General features: G+C 33.7%; 1 protein-coding gene across 9 annotated transcripts in view; it reads right to left on the bottom strand.

Annotated features, from left to right (window-relative positions):
- The window catches only part of ATP9B (ATPase phospholipid transporting 9B (putative)), a 174,648-nt gene that overhangs the window by 96,483 nt on the left and 64,305 nt on the right, over positions 1-13,860 (bottom strand). For all 9 annotated transcript variants that reach the window (XM_062569862.1, XM_062569864.1, XM_062569869.1 and 6 more), the window contains 2 exons: positions 9,456-9,550; positions 128-208 (listed from right to left, as the gene is read on the bottom strand). In XM_062569862.1, the coding sequence (XP_062425846.1) occupies positions 128-208; positions 9,456-9,550 (176 nt within the window). The remainder of the gene's footprint in view (positions 1-127; positions 209-9,455; positions 9,551-13,860) is intronic.

Below are 13,860 nucleotides of genomic sequence, written 5' to 3'. Positions count from 1 at the left end.
GCAGGAACCTCGAAAATTCTCCTGCAAAGCTAAGGAAAGATTAGATGTAACTTAGACACTTAAGTACAGGTTTCAATTACGTTAGAAAATAGGAAAGAAATAGAACTTATTTACAAATATTACTTACCCGTGTGAAGGTACCCTCAAAACTGTGGATATCCAGCTGTGGCTTCTGAGCATAAACATAAGCATTGATTGAAAAAAGATCCTGTAAAACAGATTAAACTGCTTAGTGTTACTCAAAGTTAAAATTATTGTGATGAACCTTTTAATGGTAAAAATTACAGTTTATTCCTCTCACCCCACCCCAAAGTTAAAATGATGAAAGTTTTACCCAACAGGTCTTTCTGTCAGTACATCTTGCTATAAAGGAACCACATCCAAGAAGACAGTCTAAATGATTTTTAAATTCACACACTAAAAAGTGTTTTACATCAATAACATGAGTTACAGAGTCTGATCTAACTTATTTTTTCTTAACATTTAATTTCTAATAATGTAATCTTAAAATAGTATTTTCCATATATTTATTTCTTTAAAAAAATAAATTAAAGTTGGTTTAAATCAAACTGGAAATAAAACCTTCCTAGGAAGGAAAAGGCCAACATAATAATGGAGAAAACAATGAATTTGACTAAAGTTCTCTTAAATGCTCAAGCACTCACTGTTCCTCATCTGCAGATAACCCACAAGAAACTACAAGAAAAGCTGGACACCTCAATTGGATGACTCATATGCTTGAAGTCAGGAACAACCTTAACTACTCTGATAAAACTAGGTCTAAATGGTACTACTACTCATGACTGCAAACAATCCAGAGATATTCCTATCCTATAACTAAGGAGAGTAAGAGACTTAGGTAGTACAGTACTGTGCTTCATACAGAGATGAGAGCATAGCGCAAACAAGAAAACACAATCAGATGACTTTTAAGATCTTAAGAGCTGTCTCTGGAGGTATCTTAAAATTTTGAGATATTTTTCCTCAATTGTTTTGTCAGGAAATTGTTCTGAAGCTTCCACCTTCCACAGAAAGAATCCTGCAGGCTACTTGTTAACAACTGCTACAACGGAATTTCAGTTATCCTGACTTAAGCAAACATTTTTGTGCTTTCTAAATGGACAGGACCAGCAGCAGGTAAGAGATTTCAGCACAAGTGGACCACTTATGTTTGCATCTTCTTTTGGAGAGGTGCAGCTATTTGAAACCAAAACCAATTAACTAAAGAATCATAATCTGTGATGAAATGCAAGAGTTTACCTTCTCATTGTATGCAACTCCTAATTATTTAGGTTACCTCCACCTTTATTACTGGATCAATCTTGCAAAATGCTAATTAGATAGCATTTCTGGGTAGCAGATTACAGGGTTATAATGCCCTGTTTATTCTAACTAGAATATGCCATCTTCATTAGTTGAATCAATTTTATAGCCTCTTTTACGGATACATAACCACACCCTGGCTCAAATGTATCTATTTATAAATACATACAATTAATTTTCTGTGATATTCAAAATATGAACAAAAATTAAATAAAGGGTACAATCATCCAATTAAGTTTTAACATGTCTTAGTATCTGACACATTTGTATCCTTTTATTAATTACTCTGATAAAAGGACTAGATTTGAATACTAACATATTTCATTTTTCAAATCAAAGTGAATGGGCTTATTCAGATGTTTTTATATATAAAATACATGCTTGACTGACTTAAATAAAGCTCTGTATAACACTTTTTGCATTTCAGCTTATATTTTTATTCTGTAGACCACAAATCTCTCTTAGTCTGCATGTTTTTGTATGAAGTAAGTTTTTCCACACCCCCTATAATACATGAATCAAACCTGAACATTAACTCACAGATTATCTTTATCTTAAACCATTAGTCATTTATTGTTATCTTTCATATGAAGTTTCATTCACTGCATCCTTGTTCTTCCAATCTAATTTTCATCAGCTTCACGAGAAATAATTCATATGAAACTAATACATATGTGGTGTCTTGTATCTTCATCATTCACTTCTTCCCAATCTGTTATCACCTACAATTTAGCTAATCCAGGCTATTATGTGCTTTATTATGCAAAGAAAAATAGGAGTCTCTCAGTACTGGATAGTACAGCAGAAAACTAATACCACACACACACTCATATACACAATAAAACTGTTAGTGAAATGCGTCAACCAAAAACGTCTCTCTTTTCAAAGCATGCTTAGTGGGAAACGATGTTAGGATAGAAGGAAGCAAAAAGCAAAAAATTCACCTTTTTAAGTACATTGGCATTTGTACACTAACGTATTCTCCTGCTTCCTAATCTTTATCTATTTACTTTTATTGCAAGATCCTTTCTCCTTTGTTACATTTCAAATCCATTTTTTTTTACATTCCTTTGAAGTTTATTTTATATTTTAGTTCTCCTTTTGTATTTCTGATCTAATGTCTAAACTTTTTATTTTCTTAAAAAAGAGGATTTAAATTCTGGCAAATTCTCTTTTCTTTCTGGAAAACTGAGATTTTCACATTCCCTACACATTTGTGGCAGGCCCCTAGAATGTCAAAAACAAGAACCAACAGAGTATCCCAAATATGGAGGTTCCCCCTCCCTTAAAATTGGAAAGTATTATATAAACCTATCTCTGAGAGAAATCTAGTGGTAATTCACTGTCATTTTGTTAACAATGAGCAGAAAGAGATGTGATACACACACATTTAATATATGCTCAGTAGCTTTCTGAAGTACCTTTTGATTACTGGGGGAAATCAGTATTCTAAAAAAAAAATTTACCTGGTTATGCTAATTCATTACTTCCCCTTTATATAAAAGCAGGAAGAAGAGAAATAACCTTAAACAAAGGATTTATTTAAATTATATTAGGAGACATTGTTTTTCATTAATGATTTAAATAATGAGGAATTCTGTCTTCATAAAATTTACCTTCAGTATAGAATAATTTTCATATTACAAGCACTGTAATATGCTGTATGGTTCGCTGAAGTCAAAGAATTCTACCAGTATGCTCAATAGCAACAGTATTCTACATCTCCCCCCCCCCCCAAAAAAAAAAAAATAAGTTGCATTTAGGAAATAGTGATGTAAATGACTTCTGTTATGCTTTTACTCTAAGAAAACACATGCACACTGGGAAAAGGGAGGTGTTATAAGAATCCTGGATTAAAGAAACAATATGGATCTTAAGTAATAAATAAATTATTAGTACAGTAGATGAGATTGATCTTTTTTTAAATTTTATGACATCAAGCATTTTATTCCCTATCACCTGCAAATAATCATTCAGAAGAATGCATTTCATCCATCTACTTGGAAATCCAGGACATGACTTGATGATGGTACAATAATGCAAATGTTCCCATTTGCATTTCATAATACTAATTTAAAAAATACTCTAAAGTTATCAATAACTTAGAAAAATCTTGTCTATTAGGTCAAGGGCAACATTTGTTCACCTTACTTAAAGATCATTAAAATACATTCTTAATCATAACATGTAGTTCATTACAAATAAAATTGCCTTTGGTTCAATAAAACTAATTAAATGTAAATGGTATTGTTTACTGCTGTATGGATCTTCTGATATAAATCAGCAAGTCACCATTTATTGAAAATTACAGTGACCTCACCGCTGTTAATAAATTTACTTGATCACATAAACTAGAGAAGAACGCCTCAGAATGCGTATATATTGTCAGAAAGAAACTGCCCCACATATAAATATAAAACTGCAAGAAACCTAATCTAGGTGTTACAGTATTTGCTGCTCAGCCATCATTAAATGACTTGTTGAAATTTTAACTCTCTGATCACATTAAGTGGTTAAAGAAGACAACAAAATCTGTACTGATCATCTTCAGTGGTGTCATCTGTTCTTTAAGAAAAGCTCTTAAGGTCTGCAGGTTTATTTATTCCGGGTGTCACAGTGGGTAAGGTTACAATGCTGTTCTGCTGATGTGACTGACAGCTCATGACAACACAAGATACTCAGCTTCTATACCAGGTAACTAAAGAAATCAAAATCAGTGACAATTATGGGCAGTATATTCTGTCAAATATGGGAAATTACTTAGTCTACTTTATGCTCCAAATACACAGACTATTTTTAAAAATTATTAAAAATAGTGTCATATGTTTAAAAAAAATGCACAATATTGTAAGCTTTAGCTTTGAAAATACCTGGCAAGCAACTGCAGCAGGCATTGTAACAGAAGTTGATTTAAGTGTAGAGTCTTTGAAAGTTACGAAAAGCACTACTGTAACCAACTGCTTCTCCAAATGGAAAGTTAATTGAGATCATTTGTTCCATTACAGCAAAAAACAGAACACCAGCCCAGAGATACTGAGGGCAGAATGAGTGACCCCAGAGAAACAGCATCTCATACTGCTTTACGCTTCAAATGGGGTCTTCTTGCCAAGGGAGCCTGCCCACTGAATTACTGGTTTATCAAACAAACATATATCTAAGCTAAGAAACCTAACCCCTTTTTATATCCAGCCATACAAACATAAGCACTTTCTCCAGTTTAAAGGCAGCATTGAACTAAAACATAAGTTTCATACATTCGAAATGGACAAAACTAACAGAACTGGTCTTGTCTCTAAACAATGCTTGAGTACAGCCATACTGTATATTACACTCTATCCATTTTCTTTACTGTATCCAGTCACTAACACAAAATCTAGCAAAAGCAGCACATATTCAAGACACAAAATTTGTGTTACCACTCCTTACATGGAAAGGACTTGAGCTCAATTGGAGCTCAGTTGGAGCCAAGAGCTGAATGGAGGGGCCATCAGTGTCCTATTACCACAGCTATTTTACCCATAGCCCAGCAGATGGCAATCAAGAATTATTGCAAAGGAACACCATTCCAGCCTTTTTCTTTTTTTCTTCTTTCCAGATTGTAAGACATTCTGTAATTTATAATGTATCACTGCATGCACAACAAAACAGACATATTAGAAGAATTTTACTAATATACCAACTATGGAAGTGGCAGTATTGTTTCACAGGTATTATAGAGAATTGATAGAAACAGGCATTTATCACATCAAAATGCTCTGGCCTCTGAAAAGTTCATTTGCCAAAACTCCTTAAAATAAAATAGTTTTCATGAATTGCTTGGTTTTAAAGGGCAAAATCAAAACATTCAGAGAGGCATTCATTGCTTGATGTGTGTTCTTTTCATTACTTTTGGGCCAAGCATGAGGCATTGCCCATCTTGCACAGTAAACAACATAAATGGAATGAAATGACGATTACTTTTCTAGCAGTTCCAAACTTTTAAAGAGAAGTCCTTTCACAGAGGAAACGGAAACCAAAACATATCTCAGACTGGAGCACAAAGTAGAGTCCTCTATAGATTTCTTCAACTCCAAATTTCTGCAAAAGTGTTTTAAGCCTATCAAAAAATACTTACGTCCCTACACTGTGCGGGTAGGCAAGATAATCTTTCAATTACTACAAAAGCCTAGAGTGAGGAAAAGTCTACTTAAAATGGATTGTTCAAGCTATTCTTACTTTACAAAAACTGCTTCAACTTTACCACTGTGTGTGTAAGAGCTCAGACAACATTCTCTGAAAAAACCCAAGTATTTAAGCATCACTTTTGTATATAACTTGGGTGCAAAATTTCTAAGGGTGCCAAAAGCTAACCCTACACATTTAAAGCATAAATTCTATTGTTACTATTAACTCTTTCCAAAACCTTGTTTTTACTGCAACTATAAAGAAACAATTCTGTGCACTGCATTATAATTAACTTTTTAAAACAAACATGCATAGGGCCGTTTATAGACACAAATTTTCACCTTATACAAATTACGTCTTTATTAGGAAAAACAGGCTCTTGGAGTAAAATAACTTCATAATGTTATTTTTTAATAGTAGTTTGAAATCCACAACTGCTTAGATTTTCATACCAGTCTGATGAAGTTGCCTGTCCACAGAGATTCTTCAGAGGGCAAATAGCTCTTGCATATTGTCACCATCCCAGTAGAGGCAAGAGTGCCTTCACAGGAACTAGAAAAATTGCTTCCCAAAAGATTGGCAATAACATCCAGGATTGTGTGCTGGGCTGTACTTCCTGTGAATGATGTAGGGGTCCCCTAACACAGACTGTTTGCATTTGGAAGCACTGAGCTACCATCTCCCATGAAAATTCACAGGTGGGGCTCAGAAGCAAAGCAGACATGATTTAATCATTACAAACCGTCCAAAATCAGCTATGGAGCAGCCATTTAAAGTAATCCTCAGAGATAAAATCCCAAGTATTTCCTAGCAGCTAGAACTTATATGTATAAAGCTAATGTATAATCTTTTCCAAAAACAGCTGTTTAGGCCCAAATGTTACAGGCAGAAGAGTGAGGAGGGAATCAACAAATGTCAATGGCTTGACTAAGCCACACAGTATGGAAATTGAGATAGTTAAATTTACTTGGCAGAAAGCATCATATGGAGTGTCAGTTATTTAGGGATGACATGTCAACTTAATGTGGACTAAGTTGTATATAGTTTTCACTATCTGAAAAGTGCTTTTTTTTTTAATTAAAGACAGGTAGAACACTGTTTGGTTTTTAGTATCAAATATATGCATTTATGTCTCAATAATACATTATGGAGATAATTTTTATTATTAGAAAATAATACAAGTCAATGACTAAATGATAAAACTAACAGAAGAGTTTTCCTATTACAACTACTAAATTTATCTGCAAGTTACACAATATTTGTTAAAGCCTGTTCCTGCAATAGAATTTGTCTTGTAGAATTATAATACATCAAATAGAAATTCAGAAAACATTTAGTCCATTTAGAAAACAATGTTTCCTATACACTGATAGACATGTTTAAATTGGAAATCTGATAGTTTACGATAAGCAGTCATACTTCCTGTTTTTCATTAGCAATTACAAGCATGTTATTAATGTTTCATGACCAGTTTTATTTAAAGGCCTTCTTTCCACTGCCCTGTTTATTAGTTTGTTTTCAAATACAACAATCTTCAAAATATAAATAATAGAATTTGATATTGGACTTTCTGCTCAAATTATTCAAAATCAACTTCAATTTCTTAATAAATAAGAGTAAATCAAAGCAGACTAGTAAGTATTTTGAATATTTTTACTAACTTGGTTTCACTTAACCAAGCCTTTATCCAACTGAGCATGACCAAAATTCTTTTGCTGTTCTTGAAATGAATCATGGATAGGCAGTCAAGGAAAGTTAAAATTTTTCTGGGAATACAATTCATATGACCATTTAGCTTTCAACAGAATTAATACCAAGTCAGCAGTGTGCTTCTAGGAAGACAGCCAAACCTCTAATTCCAATTATATTTCCAGCGACAGATCAATTAAAACCATAAAAAGTTCTGTGATTTTTTTTTAAATGTGCAAAGGACAATACTTAAGTAATTCCACAAAGAACTAACCAGCAGGAAATTAATTTTTACCTGCTTATAATACATTATGCAGAAAAGGTCAGTAAAAACAAGATGAAAGCAACATATCAGGGCAAAGAATGCACTCAATCCCATTAATTCTTTAGCACTTCAGGATTTAGATTGGAAACTTCTGACAGCCTGTCCATCAGTCAGATCATCCACTTTCTCTTTACCACATCAGCAGGCAGATCACAAAGTTTTATGAGCCATTTCCATACTACATGGATGGATTAAGGTAGCAATAATACATACTGGCTCTACATTAAAGCTGTATAATGAATGAAGGTTTCTGATGTTCTTTTCTAGGAATAACATTTCAGAGCTAACTCTTACGAGCTAAGGTGTAACCTGTCAAAGAATAAAAGAGAATTACAGAAAAGTAGTACAGCAGAGGTTGATTGTGCAATGATTAAACAAAGCCATCATCTTCCTCTGGACTAAACTGGTGAATCCTTTTTCCACCAATATTTGAAACTGTACTACATACCAGTAAGCAGCTTTCTTTTACTTTTTCCAGTAAAGATTAGAAAAAGTTGTATGAGAAATCTTGTTTCGGGGCATTTCTTGCATGTTTGATGCTTGTTTGTAATACGGGCTTTCTTTCAAAGAGAACAAAGGAATCTGTTTCTGCTTCAAAAACTGGATTTTTTTTTTAAAAAATACTAAATGTCTCCAGGTTCTGTCCCTGACAGAAGCTCTTGTCTTTAATGCCCTGACTATCCATAATCCTTTCCCGTTACACTCCACTACTCTGCTCTCCTCACCCTGGAGCTCTTGCCTTCTACTCTCTTTCCCTCTATGTCGTTTTCTCTTTCCCTTAGACTCCAGCTGGCATGACCAAGCCTCAACCCAGAATTCTATCCCTCACTCCCAGTGCTCTAAATTCAAATCTAGATTTTTTTTTCCACACTCCTATCACCTGAAGCCAGTAGTCAGAGCACAAGGAACACAGAAAGAAAGTCTCTGTTATGCTAATTTCTGTGAGGTAGCAACTCCAATTCTGGACAAATAACCGCAGAACTCTTGCTAAATCTGACAGATTATGCACTTATTCGACCTACAGAGGTGGTATATGCATAGTCCTCTTAGAATATGTTCAGCATCAATAACACATCCAAAGAATTTCATGTCCAAACACCAGTAATTTTCATAATACCAGGTAAATTTCCGTAAGGCTCAAGCTTGGATATGTTTTCAGAGGAAATCTTTTAATATCAAACCAGTACAGCTTTCCTGTAAAATTTCAAGCTTCTCCAATATATGGGACACTTCAGCTTCTCAGAAGAGACATACTCATAAAATCTACATAATTTTTAGTAGGTACATGTGTCTATTTTCAATATATATACACATATGGGATACACATACATACAACACACATATACAGGACACAGTACAATTTTAACAACTTTATCTGTGACATTTACAACAAATATATACACACACATGCTCAAAAAATACACACATTCAAGTGTTAGAAAGCTCTCCTTGAATGAACTTGCACTCTTCACCTAGTCTGACCAGAAAGCTTCCTGACAACAAAAGCACTTCACCTTCCAAGAGCAGACTGCTGTTTCCTAAGCTTTAAAGCTAACTGATTACAGCAATAGTTACTGAGACAAAAACAACTTGCAATTGTAGCATAACACTGAGTTGAAAACACCACAATTTAGATTCCATCCTCCACTGAAGTGTCCAGTGTAAATCACAGCAAGTACCACTAAGTTATAAGAAAAAAAAAAAAAAAAAAACTTATTCTGTCTCCTTCTCTTGTCAGAGTTAAACCAAAAATACTTGCCTAAGCCAACTTCTCACTCAGTATTCAGTAGAATATCTATTTCTTAGTTTCTGCAAAAACTAAAACTGAGTTAAAAGATATTTTTCCATTATAAATGTACTCACAATAATTGTAACAATCTAATGTAAAAAGATATGTGTATATATACACACATGGATAGAAGATACACTAAAAGCAAATAGATAAAATGCTTACCCCCAAAGCTGGCAATCTTTGTGTACAGCTGACAGCAACCTTTAGTTTCCAGTCTGTTTCTCCATCAAGCTGGTCAGTTCGAATGAAACATGAACCTTTAAGTTAAAAAAGATAAACTATTTTTCACATTTCATAAAAATTCAGTTTGAGTTAAAAGAAAATTTACAGAAGTGAGAATAAATTGACTTAAAAACATGTTTAAATGTGCCACAAGCAAGAGGATTGATGCTTCGGAATGTCTGTGTGTTGATTTAATGCTTTCTGCCAGGAATTCTCTGGATGTCATACAATAGTTGAGTACAATTTTTCTGATAAAATTAAAAATATGCTTGCTTATAAATGGGGAAGGAGGAGGAGGAATCCTATATCATAGGTATCTTATAGGTACCTGTATAATATAGGTATCTGTATAAATATCACCTCCAAGAGATCCAACTTCACTGAAGTTTAAACAGATTCTATTTTCTTTCTTTTTAAAATTTAGTCACTTGTGAAATTTCAGCATGTTAGAATAATTACAAAATGAAGACATACCAGTAATTTTTTATCTTTTTGCTCATATGAGAGACCACATCCTTGCATTGCTTATATTTTTCTGACTTTTTTTGTTGGGTGCCTTTCAAAACAGTATATAGGCCTCAAAATATCTATAAAGGAAATAATTTTAAGGTACCCATACCATTTAAGGTACAAAGACTCAAAGATAAAATAATCCTTGTTAACACATGTACAAAAATTAAGATATGATAGAAGCTCAAGATACAGACTCATTCATACCGAAGAAAACTGGTGGCACCAATTTGCAAACTTTACACACACACAGGACTTGTATCCAGGAATTACACAATTACTGTCTGCACAGGAAGAATATCTGACACATGTAACTAGTCTGATTGATTCGGCCAGATCTTTTAGTTGACCCTGCTTGGGCAGGGGAGTTGGATTAGAGAATCTCCAGAGGTCTCTTCCCACCTCAACAGTTCTCTAATCTGGAGTACTACATAGGCTACCAAGGTAAGATTCAAAGAAGATAGCATACAAAATTGCAAATCTATTAAAAACATGTACAAACAGTTAAAATCTCCAGCTAGCTTGTAGCCTTTAAAAAAAGGCCTGCAGTAACATTCTAGCAATACTCTTTGGAGCTGCTAACTAACAAAGCCGTTCTGTCACTAGAAGTGACATGGTAACAAACCGAAAGAAACACTGCAGAGAAGTTCACCCAACAGAGTCTTCTCACATAGAAAATGAAACAAAGGGCTAAAAGTAGTGTATTTAATAGGCAACATATTAGAAAGGGTATCTATCTACAAATGAATACAAAATTAAGAGAGATTCTTTCTTCAGGAGGCAGGTTGACAAAGTGCTAGTAAGAAGGCTCTGTTCAGTGCCCAAGTCCAGACAAATCTGGTGTCACATTCAAAGCATGTGGACCCCCATGTAAGTAAAGACTAACAGAACCCAGAGTTCTATTTATCATTGCCTGTAAATTTAGCACTTCAATGACCATCTGAAAGGACATGTTTGAGAGAGAAGCCAGCTGAAATCCTATCAGACTTGTGGATAGCATTTTTACACATGAGTCTTTTGAAAGAAGCTTACATACCTTCATGTAACAGCTGTACTTATATTAAGTACATATTAAGTAAGAGAATCTTTAAATCTTACAGGCTTTCAGAACATACTTGACTATTACCAAATTTCTTTCAAAGCTCAGAGCTGTGAGTTACCAAGCTGTACCTAAAACAATTTCTTGAAAAGCAGATTTGAAATTCTTGACAGGATCCCCTGATGGATTTTCTTCTAAAAATAAAACACTAAAGCACTTTTAGAAAAGTCCGCAGACGTATACAGCATTGTAATTAGGACTGAGGTATCTAGCACCATCTAGAAATACCATGATTTCACTGCACTTTTTTTATCCACGGCCTACATGAGTTTACGCTCCATCATACTTTTCCTATACCAGACATTTTGTGGTTCTCTTTACCCTTCCTGTCAATGGCTGCTATCATCCATCAATTTCATTTAGAATTATACTATAGATCAATGCAGTTCAAGACCAGTGTGGCTCCTGTGAATGGTTGACTGCACATATATTCATTTAATAGAGCTCACACTATGACATGTATTGGCCAGCTGCATTTCCTCTCCACTTCAGCAGTTAATTTCATCAATAACTTATCTCATAGCCTGTTTCCCTTTTATCCAGAAAAAGGGGACTGCTTTGTGCCAAGTCAGCTTTCAATAGTGATCACAACAGCAAAACTGAAACAATACCTCCTTTACTTTCAAATACTCCATCAGATTTGACTAAGTAACTTCAACTATGCTGTGAGATACTGATTTTAAGCCTGGCTTAGCTAAGATACAAATATGGAAGACTGAATTTGTGATCAGAAATGAATTATGTGTAAAATCAACTCCCCCGCCAAACCCCAGCATCTAGTAAGAACCAAGTATTTCCCGCTGTGTACTGGGCAAGTCACATGTACTTCATCTGTTAATCATATCTGAGTAAGCAGTAGACATAACTTCTAAAATCAAAAAAGGTACTTTAATTGACTATGTCTTAAGTCAATGTTTTTCTTAAAAAAAACAAACAAACAAAAAAACCCCTCAGATTTCCAGTACAAATATGACTAGGTGAAAAACACACCTATGCAAGTCTCAGAAATTGCTGTTCCTGCTGCATTCATTTTGAACCTGACAAAACATTATTTCCCAGCATGCAAAGAATCAAAATAAAGTACTATTGACTTTTGTAAGTATTTAAACTCTGTGCTGTTTAAATGAAAGTCATGAGGTATTTTTAAGTATTTACCTAAGAATTGCTGACTACAGGAAAACTGCATTAAAACACAGGAAGTTTTGTAAAAAGATTTTTTTCCACGGGGTTAAATATAAAGGTGAATGAAGAGCTTAAGGTAATTATTTCAAACAAGAGTAGTACTCAGATGCTTATTTCCAATAGACAATATACTGTCACCCAGAATTAGTGTATAAAGCTAGACACAGCAAATGTCTCAAGTGTTTCTGCCTTTAAAATGAAGATTTTTGAATCAGATGAATTATAATTTAAGGGTTGATCTAAACCAATTACATCAGGTTTAAAAAGACCAATCATTTAGATAAAGTGGTGCAAACTTCATGTGACCAAACTGAAATGAATTTACAACTACTTAATATTCATTTAGTTTAACCAATTGAAGCCAGGTGTAAATCAATTTAGAGCATGTCCATACAAGCTACTGTAGCAATCCAGCTAAACTGATTTTTAAAAACATTGAAATCTATGAAACTTGCATGCTTAGACAAGTCCTAGGGCCACAATTCCATTTTCTGTTTTTTAGCAAAAGTTCAACTATAAACTTGAGGCCTTTCCAAAAGTTAGCCTACGGTTGCTTTTTATGGGGGGGAAAAAAGCACCTGTAGTACAAAAGATGAAAGCTATTTTAAGGACCTCAAATAACTACATAATTTTAAAATATGAAGCTACATTGTCATCTATAAACAGATCTCTTGCTTATGTATGAAGTAACAAAACATCTTATTGTTAATAAGAAAATAATTTTCTTCTGAATAGTCTCATTATTTCATATATTAACAAAAGAATAAATAAATATTCAATATAGGTTTTATCAGCCTTCTTACTGAAAGATATTTCATTAAAACATGTTTATGGAAATATATCCACAAAGTTATCTACATCACAAATGTGGCTTGAAATCTTCTTTTACTACCTTATCAAAAGTATTCTCAAAGGGTTTTTCTACCTAAGGACTTAAAGAGTTTTCTGTTACAACCTATAGTGAAATGCATGTAACCAGAAGCCAACAATTTTTACTTCTTTCTTATACAATAATAGTCTTAAAATTAACCATTCAATTTTATTGCTTAATGTGTGTGATAGCACATAAAGGAACACCTGTTTGTTTACAGTGAATTCAGTGATCTTAAGGCCTCCTTTGAATAGTATCAGAATTTATTTACAAAAACAGATTCTTTGAATTTAATACAGATTTATTTAGCATAATACTGTTCAGATTTAAAACTAAAACACCAACATTTGAAAGACATGCAACTACACCTAAAACTGTGCAAAGTAAAACAGGTGTGCCTTGGTATAGATTTTCAGTAGATGCATACTGGAATAACAGCAATTTTAAGAGCTGTTTTACATATTAGCAGGATATTGAACATAAATAATATACGTTTTCAATAATTTTTATCATGTTTAAAAATACATTAAAAGCTTATCTATTCATTTAGGGCCACCATACATGTGGCTAAGATTTGTCAAACAAAGGTACGGTGCTCAATACAGAGCTAGCAGAATCTTACATACTGTGTGTGTTTCTGTATAGATTTAAGATTTTATTCAGAACACACACACAGGACATGA

The sequence above is a fragment of the Rhea pennata genome, chromosome 2 (assembly GCF_028389875.1).
Source record: "Rhea pennata isolate bPtePen1 chromosome 2, bPtePen1.pri, whole genome shotgun sequence".
NCBI lineage: Eukaryota > Metazoa > Chordata > Aves > Rheiformes > Rheidae > Rhea > Rhea pennata.
Note: the sequence above shows the minus strand (reverse complement) of the source record. Positions and strands in the feature narration are given on the sequence as shown.